The sequence below is a fragment of the Balearica regulorum genome, chromosome Z (genome assembly GCF_011004875.1).
Source record: "Balearica regulorum gibbericeps isolate bBalReg1 chromosome Z, bBalReg1.pri, whole genome shotgun sequence".
Classification (NCBI taxonomy): domain Eukaryota; kingdom Metazoa; phylum Chordata; class Aves; order Gruiformes; family Gruidae; genus Balearica; species Balearica regulorum.
In genome coordinates, this window is record NC_046220.1 from 87,515,469 (window position 1) to 87,526,636 (window position 11,168).

Consider the following 11,168-nt stretch of genomic DNA (forward strand, 5'->3'; position numbering starts at 1 on the left):
ACCTGGGGCCGCCCCACAAGGGCAGCTGTGGGAGTGCTGCCCCCGGCCCCCGGCTGCCAGGGCCCTGGCTGCTCCTGGCTGAGCGGGGAGGGTACGCTCCCTGCCCTGGGAGCTGCAGCCCCCCGCTCACGGCCAGCTCGGGCAGGGTCCTGCTGCTGAAGGGGGAGAGAGGAGGGCCCCCAGCCAGGCCTGTCCCACCCCGCCCCCCGCGCATCACAGGCTGCAGAGGGTCTGGCCCGAGCGGCCCGTTCGGGTGCAGAAACACGATGCGCAGCCTTCAGCAGGTCGTGCCATTTAATGGTACAGAGGCAGAAAACCCTCCCCAGGTAACGCAGGCCTCGGTTCCCAGCCACCTTACACAGCTCTTTGCCCTACTGCAGCTTTTATTGCAACTAAAGCGTCCAGCCAAGGAGGGACAGCGAAAGAGATTTTTTTTTTTTCCTAAGCTATGATCAGGCCCCTAACTCTGCAGGGCATGTGGAAAAGGGAATTAAAAGGACCACAAAATACAAAGCAGGTCAAGGCGTGGGGGAAAGGCTGGTGCAAGGGACAGCCCTCCCTTGCCTGGCCGTCCAGGGAGGCAGGGCAGGGCAAGGGGCGTCCCTTGGTCACCCCAGGACTGGCCTTCCCCGGGGGTTTCTCCCAGGTACTGAAGAGGGAGTTCAGATTGTCTGCCAGGGTTTGCCGATGGACTGGATGTGCTCCTTGGCCTTCATCCGCAAGGCGGCAATGCTGGTGTTGCGCGGGTCTGCCTCGTCCAAGGGGAACTTGTCCACAAAGGAGGCCCCGCACTGGTAAGGTGGCGGTGGCCCCATGGCCCCCAGTGGCTGCAGCGCATGGGTCACTGCCGGAGAGTTCAGGAAGGGCGGTGGCGTGTAGCTGCCAGGCAGGCTCTGCGGCGAGGCCACGAAGCCGGGCAGGGTCTGCAGGGCCGTGCTGCTGGGCACAGGCGGGCTGAGCCATGTCTCCAGGGGCAGGTTGCTGCCGAGAGGACCCATGGGTGTTGCTTGCGGTGAGCGGTTGAAGGAGAGGATGGGTGAGTCCTGCAGCTTCATGGAGGTCACCTCCAGCTTCTCCTGCCGCCTCCACTTGGCCCGTCTGTTCTGAAACCACACCTGCAAGCGCAGCCCCGTTAGCCGGGCCACAGGGCGGCACGGCAGCGCTGCTGCCCCCACGGAGGGCAGAAGCTCACCCCTGGGTGCCGCGGCGCCCGCAAAATGGAGCGAGTGAAACAGGACGGAGCAGCGGCAGACGGCGCGCTGTGCCGAGCCGGGGCAGGAGTGGGATCGGCCGCTCTTCACCCGAGGGCTCGGCAGACCCCCAGCCCGGCGCTCAGCGCAGAGCGGCGCCGCGGAGGAAGCAGCGCAGCAAGAGCCCCGCGGCGGAGCCGGCCCGCCCTGCCCGCCCGCCCGGCTCGGCCGCCCCGCTAGCCCCGGCGCGCAGCGGCTTCGGCCGCCCCGGGCCGGGACAAGCTAGGCAAAGGGCAGCGGCGCTGACGACGGGGCCAGCGGCCGGGCCGGGCGGAGGGGCCGGGCCGCGGCCCGACCCCGCGGCTGCCGAACGGAAAACGGCCCCGGGCTCCGCGGCGTCCGGGCGGGCGGGCCGGGCCGGGCCGGGGCCGTCGCGTCGGGGCCATGCGGACGGCGCCGGCTGCAAGACGCGCCCGGCGCTCCAGCGGTGCCGTGTGCGGCCGCTCAACCGCGCACCGGCCGGGGCTAGCGGTGCCGGGCTGGGTTCGTGGGGCCGCGGCCGCGGGGCCGTCTGCGCACCGGGGCGGTGCAGCTCCCGGCGCCGGGAACGCGGGGCCGCGCCGTGTGGCGCCGGGAACGCGGGGCCGCGCCGGGCCGGGGGCTGCCGGAGCCGCGGGGCCGGGCCGGCGGGGCGGGCGTTACCTGCACGCGGACCTCGGGGAGGTTGACCTTCATGGCGAGCTCCTCCCGGCTGTACACGTCGGGGTAGTGGGACTTCTCGAAGGCGCGCTCCAGCTCGTGGAGCTGGTAGGTGGTGAAGGTGGTGCGGTTCCGCCGGTGCTTCTTCTTGGGCTGCTCCTCGTCCGACGGCTTCCCCTCGCCGCTGCTGCCGGCGGGCAGCTCGGGGCTGGCGCTGCCGGGGCAGTACGGCTCTGGGAGGGGAAGACAGGCGGGTCACCGGGAGGGCGATCTCCCGGCGGGGCCCGCCCGCGACCCGGCGCCTCTCGCCCGCCGCACTCACCTTGGAAGCGCTCGGCGCGGCCCTGGGGCTCGGCCGGCGGCGGCTCTCCGGGCATCTTGGGGAGGCAGTGCCGGGGACCCCGCCTGTCCGCCTCCTTGGCGCTGCCGGTGCTGCCATCGGGCGGGAAGGGGCCCAGCAGGCCGTCCTCCTTGGTGAACCCCAGGATGGCCTCGATGCTGTGCAGCCTCGACGGGTTACCCCCGGGGCTCCGCGCCGCCTGAGCGGACAGCGAGAAGGCGCCCTCGGCCATGGCGAGCAGGGCGCCGGGCGGGTGCATGGGGCGGCCGGCCCGGGGCCCCGGCGCGGCGCTGCGGTCCCGCCCGGCCCCGGGGCGGCGCGGGCAGCTCTGGCACGGCGCCGCCCGGCGGGCTGGCCTCCTTGGGGCGGGGGAGGAGTGCCGGGGGGCGGTGGGCGAAGGGGAAGGCGAGGCCCCCGCGCCGTTCCGGCATGGCGAGGGAGGCAGGGCATCCCCGGGGCCCCGCCGGCAGCGCCCGCTGCTCAGCACACCCCCCCCCCCGCCCCGCCGGCCGCCCCGCCCCGCCGGCCCCGGCCCCAGACGGCGCCGGGCGATGCCATCCGGGGCCCTCGAGGCGGGGCGGGCCGGCCCCTGGCCGCTGCAGAGGGCCGGCCCTGGCCGGGCGCCCCGCCGAGCCCCGTAACCGGCCCCGGGGCCGAGCGCCGTCGGAAATCGTCGTGGGACAGGCGGCTGCCGGTGCGCCGGGCGCGGGGGGGGACTGGCCCGGCACGGCAGGGCCCGGGACGGCCGCAGCCGCGGGAGCCGCTTGTCCGGAGCGCGGCGGACGGGCTCGGGAAAGGGGGGCTCCGGGGAGGGGCCGGGGAGGGGCGGGAGCCCCCGGGGGGGGGGCCCGGGCCAGAGGACAGGGGGGGCCCGGCTCAGCGCCCTGCGCTGCGGGCTCTCGGAGCCTCTCCGAATTCCTCTGCCTTGGCAGCTCCAGCCGGCGTCCGTCCCAGTGCAGCGGTTTCACAGGTAGCCTCTCAAGACGACATGCCGGGGGATGCCCTGGCACTGTTCTGTGTCGGATGCACGGCGTAAAAAGCACTGGGGGGGGAGAGGTAAAAGCTGCTGCTCTGGTCCCCTCTCGGGGTACTCGCCCTGCGTCTGGCTGCCCTCCAAGCCAGGTTCACAGACCGAGCAGAAGCGCGCGCGGGCTTTCGGGGAGGATGGCCTCTGGCTTCGGGGCTGAGCTCAGCCTTTCAGGCTTCACAGCTCTGGGGACAGCGCTAGGCAGTACTTCTGAGGAAAGTCGCCAAGCGGTTGGTATAGGACAGACCCCACGAGAAGAGCCGATTCTGTGACGCCGTCCTCCACGGCGCGAGTGTGGCCTGGGAGGCTAGCGGGCAGGCCGCGGCTTCACGGGAGAGCCACAAAATGCTTTCGGAGGAAAGGCAGAGCGCCAAATCCCACACCTTACTTTGTACTTGGCTCGGTGGAGGACACGGACTCAGCACAGTACTGTCCAGGCAACGGCGTCATGTCTCCTGCCTCCCACATACTCCTTCCTGCATCAACATTTTTCCTGCTTTTCTCTTCCCGTCACTTTATCACTTTTTATGCTAGCACTTGCCAGTTCCTCTGGGGCGCCAGCTGTCTTTCGTGACTTCTAAGTGACAAACACAGTAACGTCCAGAGTGGTTTCCAGCCTGCACTTACCTTTGAAGATGCTTCCATTTCAAACCTGAGGAGAGCATATGTGAGTGAAAACCATCACTGCTGCTTCTTTTTCCAGATATATTAGCTAGTCTAATAAAAGGCATGACCTCTCTCAACAAATCTTCATTTTTGCTCCCTCCCCCCCGCCCCCCCTGGCCCCAACAGGATGCATTTTGTGTAGATTTTTCCAGAGAAATTGCTTCAAAACAAAGATTGGCAGGGCTTGCCTCTGCCGGCGCCCACACCTTTTTAGGGTTTATGATCTGATGTCCCAAAGTTAATTCCTTTTAGAAGTGCTCAGCTTTTCCTGCTCGCTCCAGGTGAGGTTTGCCTTCACTGGCTGCTTCGGGGGGGAGGAGGGGGCGAAAGAACTCAGCCTCCCTTGGCAAAGAGGGAAGAGGCCAACAGAAGAGACAAGAAAAGGTTAGTGTGGCTTTTGTGCACAATATGAAAAGCAAGTCAATACCATTGTAGGGGCATTGGAGGGTACTCAAAGCAATCAGCCAGGGGCCATTGTGTTCCTTTAATCTACATGTGTATTTCCCAAGAACTCTATTAGCGAAGATGAATGAACTGTGCAATGTCCCTAATTTCTTCTAATTTGGAGCTGGGGTTTTACGGCACTCACAACCAGCACAAAACATGCCTGTCCCTCCAGAAGCCCTGGGCAAACTTGGGAATCATTTTTGCTTGTTGTAGCAAAATAAGATAGCAAGGTGAGACGAAGGAGCAAAAACCCTTCAGCCAGACGGTGGTCTGGCCCTAAGTGCTGTAAAGGGCACAGACGACGCTGCTTTTAAGGCGTCTGTCAAAATTGTCAAATACAGGGACAAGACTCGATTATTTTTTTCCTGATAATCACAATGAGAATGTACAGCAAGCGAGCTTCCACCCCCAAAGCAGGGTACGCATCCCACGCAGTACATGAGAGACCCTCCTCCCTAACAGAGGAGGGTCCCTTTTCCTCAGCAGTAGATTATTGCAGTTATATTGGCCGTATGGAACTGCATTTGTCACTGTAGCATCCTTCGTGCAGGGGAGCGGAGTTGTCAGAAGAGGAAGCAACTCCCTTGGTCACAATCTGTAAAAACCTGAAAAGAAAACCGAACCCTGCAGCAGAGCAGCGAGCGGCTCTGACTCTGCCAGCTCCAGATCTGTCTTTTCTCTCTTGCAGACTGTGGGTGCTCTGACACTCGCACATGGGGCGTCACGCTGCTCTGGGGAGGGAGGCAGTCTAACGGTTCCTCTGATAGTCAGAGACTGACGGAGGGAGTTTAGGATGGCAAAGAAAGGTAACTGTCTGAACATTTCCCTTCGGGTCTGACGTACTGGCTGTTAGCTAAATCCCCTGCTGCCACGGAGTCCCCTGGGATGTGTGTCATACTAGTATGAAGCCTCCGAAATTGATACTGTGGTACACCAGAGCTTCGCACAGACTGTTTACCTTTGGAAATTAACAGGATCAAAGCTTAGAATATTCGTTAGGGGATGAAATAGGTGGGATTTATTACTTGCCTTTCCAAAAGATAGCCCCCATTCCATCATCTTTTTTACTTTTTTTGCAATATATTATTACAACGATTACTGCTGAAATTACGTTTGGAAGCTAACAAAAATTCTGAAGACGGACAGCCTCTGAAGTGCAACGTTCTTCCTGCACACGCGTAGTGAAGACTAAATGGGAACAGTTTTGATCCCGTTGGTGCTGTTGAGACATACGTACGGGACGTGGCTTCACACAGTGAAATCAGCACCATAAAATGCCACGGGTTCTTACTTCCTTTCCTCCTGTCTTTATGTCAAGTTGAAGTAATTACTGCCTTGCAGAGCAGACATTGGAAGCTGAAGTCACTCTGCAGGTGGGACATCAGTCTCCAGACCAGCGATGTGCAGCCGGGAGCACCTCCCTGAAAGATAAACAGGACTTTCAAGGTCGTACAGCAAATCGGGGGGGGGGGGCGTGTGGGCCGAAGGAAAAGGGGGGAATATTCACCCAGCAGCAACCTGTACCCTGCTTCAGTTTGTGCACTCTGTATCATCCAACAGATTGTTAAAAACTGAAAAAAAAAAAAGGCTTTGCTGGCTTTCTCCCCAGAAGTTCCTAAGCGTGCACTTTAAGAACCTTCTTGAAAGCGGGATGTATGAGGGGGCTGCTGCCTCCTCCCGTCACTGCATCACTCGTACCTTGACAGTCACCTCCCGCTTTTTTTCTGCTGAGTTTTTTTCTTTAGCCGCCCCCGGGAGGGGGTTGTGTGTTCTCCACCGCTCGCCAGGTGCTCTGCGGCAGGCAGGGATCCCACAGCGAGTGCGGAGCAGCCCCCGTGCAGCACGGCGCCTGAGCCTCCGTGGAGCGTGCTGCCCCGGTGCCTGTCCTGGCCGTGGGTTTGGAATGGGCCGTGGCTGCTCCGGGAGCGGGGCAGCCCTGTCTGGGTGGTGAGCAGCACGGGCCTGGCGCGAGGGCTCCGACATTTGGGCTCACCGTGCCCAGCCGTCCCTCCGGAGGGAGGGGAGGTTCATGCTTTAAGGCTATATTAATGCAATCCTTCTTTACTTGTTTTCCAATTAGCCTAATTGAATTCGGATTGCTTAAAAGTGGGCACTAGAGACATTTATCTTGATGGGATGACGGCCTTGAGCTCCAGCGATCCTATTAACTATAAGAACCCAAATCCCAGGTAGGGTCCGTCCAGCAGTAGCTCCCACGTGACCTGGTGCTTTAATCTGCTCCTCTTCCATGCAGCACGCACACAAACACACACACAGACACAGACACACACACACACAGACGTGCACACGTCCATGCACATGTGTGCATAGGTGCGTGCACATACGTACACGTGCATTTGTGCGTGCACAGGCACACAAGTGCATCCCCGCACACATGCACATGCATGCAGTGGCTGCCTCTCAAGGTTCCAGCAGCCTTAGGACAAAGGTTGTTTAGTGCAAGGTGTTGGAGAAAGACCTTGGAAAAAGACCTTTGTTCCTGTTTCTGAAGAGCTGAGCAGAGTCAGCGTGCCTCCTCCCTGCCTGCCCACTCTGCGCCAGGCTCCCCCACGATCTGTCCCCAGGGCTAAGCACCTGGAGAGCTGCGTGCCCGGTGACGTGTACCCCGTGTGGCCCTGCCACCTCCTACCCGTGTGCCTCCCCGCTGCGCCTGGTGTCTGGGGACAGGGAGAGCCGTGCAGGAGCAGGGCGGTCACTGCCAGCGCGGTGAGGATCAGGCTCCTGCTGAGGGCAGGGCAGATTTGCAGCTCTGCCCTGGCCATCACGGGGGGGCTCTTGGGGATTTGGGGCTACAGTTCAGCGCCGGGGAAGGTGCAAGGCCTGGCCCCAGCACCCCAGGGAAGCTGTCTGCGCAGGGGCTCGGGGCAGAAACCAGCGCTTCTGGCGATGTAGCCCAGCTCTGCCACTCCAGATCGAGAGGTTCTAAGTCTCTGGCTCTAAAAATGGAGCCTAACGCAGTGTGCTCCCCTCCCAGCAGCAGATCAGCGTGGCTGCGGCCAGCGCCGGGGCTGGGGAGCGACCCCCGCTGTGGATGGGGAGGGTCCCCGTCCCACGCCAGCCCGCGGCCACCTCCCAGCCCCACTCGCTTCTGCCAGCCCTGACAGTTTTTTGGAAGCTCATTAATCGCTTGTTTGGTGATTCTGACTGTACTTTCTTCTCTGACCCTTTAAACCGTGAAAATGCTGATCCTACATGTGCTGACGAATTTAATTGGCTCCTTTAAACCACCAGATGCTTTCAGTAAGGTTTTCAGGATGTCCCAGGTACATTTCAATTCGAAGGTCAAAAGCCTTAGGCTTGTTTACTTTGGTGTTTTATAGGTAAGACAGTTCAGTCTCCAGACACCCGCCAGATTTAGGCAAATAAATAGAGAGGGAAATGGATTGATCCTCATAAACCAGAGGCTGGTTGAGCTGAGCTGGCAGCTATTTTAACTGCTTTATGCAAAGACCTCCTAAAAGACCCCACTTGTCTCTCCACATATATAATTATATTCTCTGGTGACGTGTGAGAGAAGGATCCCAAGAGACAGAAATCTGATCAGAAGTCTTGGCGGGTTTAGGCAGAGTGTCTGAGACTGAGTTAGCATTTGCTAGTTCTGATGCTTGATGGACATGCTGAAGGTCGGTCTTCTCCACTAAAGAAATGACCTGTTACAATACCGCAGCCACTGACATCCCTCTCTGAATGGACACGGGCATCCTCTGGCAAACGTGAGGAAGGTAAACATGAGAACATCTGTGTTTCTTAAGTAGGAACGAAGTGAGTAAGAAGAAACGGCCTATTTTCTTGGGACTCCAGTGGGGAAGATATTAGATAACAGGTTTTCAAACAAGTCTATGCAGCTTATATTTGAATACTGATTGCTGAAAGAGCTTTCCCAAGGTGATCTCTTGCATCCGAGAACTGTCCTACACGGAGTTGTCCCGTGGAGGACAGGACCAACAGCTGCCACCTCTCCCTAGGCTGCTAACTCCAGCGTTGCTGCCTGTGGGCAGGGGCCATGGGTGAAGGGCCGTTGAGAAAATAAAAAGGTCTTTGGCCACTAGACTTGTAGGAGAAGGAAGTCTTTCTGGCCAAAAGAGTTAAAGCAGCCATCGAGGGTTGATTGCCCTTTGCCAGGGCTGATACAGTGGCTCAACACGCGCAGAGCTGTCTGGCACAGCCGGGTCTACCAGGCCCTTGCTGGCAGCGGGCATCACGGCAGCCTGGCGCAGGGAGTGGCTATAGTAAAAAAAATTAAAAAAATCTGCTTATGTTAAAAACTAGAGCAAGACAAAAAGATCGGATGTTTTCTGTAGCTTCTGAAGGTATCTTCTCACCTTGCTTCACTTTTGACTTTTCTGGCTGGCTGGTTTTCGTGCCTAGAGGATTTTTCTGTTGAGGAGCAAAGCAGACGCAGCCCCTCGCAGGCCCGTGCAGAAGGCAGCCTTCCCCCGCTTCTCCCGTCCAGAGGGGGACAGAGGCACACTCTGCCATTGGCAACGCCATGGGAAAGGGCAGGTGGTTGCTGAAATGGACACGTTCCTCTCGGAACAACCCGGTCTCTCCTCACAGCCTGCGTCAGTGCCTCACCCAGCTCTTCACTTGGGTGCCAGGGATCAAGGGGCTGGAGAGATCTGCAGTGGCTTTGCCCTACGAATTTATGACATTTTCACTTTTCGTCTGATTTTTTTTTTTAAATAAGCTAGACATGCAGAAAGTCATGATGCATGTCCTGTCCTCCCCTCCAAGTAAACAACAAGTGGAGGAAGCAATTCGCTCCCTGGCAAGCAAAATGCAGGCACCAGTTCGGTTTTGCACCTTGCTTTATTTATAGGCAGGAATCTCAGCTTCCTTTTCCCATTAGCGAACTGGCTGCGCTCAGGGAAATTAGAAACTGCCTCTGTCTCCTGCTGACAGCCCAGAACAGGGTTTTGCCCCAAGCTCTCCTCCTCAATACACCGAAGCAATGTCAGTGATCTGTGTGTTTTACAGAGCTGGGCCAGTGTTTCTCATGATGCTGATCCCCCGAAGTCTGGAGGCGATTCGCTCCGAGTGACTTCTGGCTGGAGGGGAGCTGGAGCTGGAGCTGGACAGGCAGCGGCAGGCAGTCCCACGCACAGAACGAAGGTAGAAACAAAGTCATATGCTCAAGACGCACGAAGATTCCAGTAATGATGTGCTTTGGATGTGCACTCCTGCCACCCAGAGATGTTTAACAGACAAGAACATCTCGATGTCTGTGTGGGAGGAGTGGTTTTGGAAAGCGTTTGCCTGTGTGCTCACCTGTACCTTAGGGAAAAAATGGTGATCAGCTTGAAATGCTGTAAGGGATTCTAGTAGAAAACAGATAAAAGACATACAAATAAGTGTATTTGCCCAGATGAAAAAAACATGATCCATACGTGATGAACACATAAAGCTACACGCTGCCCTCTGACCTTTTGCAGCCACGGGGGACAGCACCGTTACACCCATCGGTGACAACGAGCTTTTTAAAAGCACCTAATTTTCTCCGCCCTCTCGCCACGTCACAGTGTCTGTGCCAGCGCTGCGGTGGAAGGTGACGGGGTGAGCCTCCCGGCAGCCCTGGCACTCGGCAGCCTGCTGGAGCAGGAGAGGGGTGAACCTCCCTCCCTCGTCCTCCTCTCTGCCTCACCGCACAGGTGACTTGGCCAAAAAGGAGAATTTGCGGCCGGTAAAACACTGCAGGCGTGGCACAGGCTCATGTCCTCCTAAGATCCGGTGTGTCCGCCGGCCCCTTGGCACTGTGGCGGCGTAGCTGTGGGCGACCGTTGTTCCCCTCCGCAGGGAGAGGGACCATCCCAGCGAGCGTGGGAAGATGCTCTGCACTGCTCAGGCACAGTGAAACCACGGTTCCACCAAGAGCCTGCTGCGGTGTGTCTGCAGCCGTACCGCGCCTCGCCCGGGAGTTGCTTCTGAAGCCGTCGGCGGCCAGGCGTGGTGCAGCCCCTCCGCAGCAGCCAGCCTTGCTCCACCTGCAGCAGCACGAGGTGCTGGCTGGGGCTGCCGGACGGGATGACTGAGTCCTGCCACGGCGAGCACAGCCAGGGGATGACTAATGGAGGCAATGAAGGTGTTTACAGGACGTGGTTTATGTCGCCAGATGCAAAGGCAGGTGGTGTTCCTGTACCTACTACTGGGGACACCCAGCTGTTCTCTGCAGCCCATAGCAGGGCCTCCCCGTTGGTGATGGGACCTTCCAGAAAGCCCATCGCATCACCCACCTTCTCTCGGCAAAGCACCGTAACTCACTGGGGCTTGGCAGAGCCAGCACCGTTCTGTGGGGCTGGAGGACATGACCCAAGCTAGGCAAGGGGGGCCCAGCACAGACCGCATGCCACAGCTGGAGTGCACTGTCATCGTATCTGTTTTTCATTTCACAGAAAGAGTGAGAGGGAAGAGAGGAGAGGAGAGGAGAGGAGAGGAGAGGAGAGGAGAGGAGAGGAGAGGAGAGGAGAGGAGAGGAGAGGAGAGGAAAACGGGAGAAAAGAGAAAGAGACAAAAGAGTGAAAAGACAGAGAAAAGGAAGGTGGGAGGGAGGAAGGGAGGAAGGGAGGAAAAGAGAAAGAAAGGAGACAAACCATACTTAGTGCATTTATTCATTTAAAATGAATATTTTTACTTGATTGGGTGAAGACAGAGAGAAAGAGAGACTTATAAACCTGTAGGAAGGTGCTACATGTATTCACTTGCAAATTTAATTTGCAGGCTAGCTCTTGGAGAACTTACAAAGTCCTTCCTTCTATAGAGTACCTGAGCCCCTCGGGAGCAG

General features: G+C 58.9%; 1 protein-coding gene across 1 annotated transcript; it reads right to left on the reverse strand.

The window, feature by feature from the left end:
• Nucleotides 1-357: 357 nt before the first annotated feature.
• RAX (retina and anterior neural fold homeobox) lies at nt 358-2,691 on the reverse strand. The gene is made up of 3 exons (XM_075740112.1): nt 2,212-2,691; nt 1,893-2,122; nt 358-1,115 (listed from the first exon to the last, which is right to left on the reverse strand). Exons 1-3 carry the CDS (start codon nt 2,486-2,488, stop codon nt 663-665), a joined length of 960 nt encoding a protein of 319 aa, XP_075596227.1. The 5' UTR covers nt 2,489-2,691; the 3' UTR covers nt 358-662.
• Between the last annotated feature and the right edge of the window lie 8,477 nt (nt 2,692-11,168).

Coding starts and splice junctions, on each gene's coding strand:
- RAX (XM_075740112.1), bottom strand. CDS start 2,488: ATGCACCCGCCCGGCGCCCTGCTCGCCATGGCCGAGGGCGCCTTCTCG. Junction 2,123..2,211: donor CCGCGCCGAGCGCTTCCAAG/GTGAGTGCGGCG, acceptor TTCCCCTCCCAG/AGCCGTACTGCCCCGGCAGC. Junction 1,116..1,892: donor TCCCCGAGGTCCGCGTGCAG/GTAACGCCCGCC, acceptor CTGCGCTTGCAG/GTGTGGTTTCAGAACAGACG.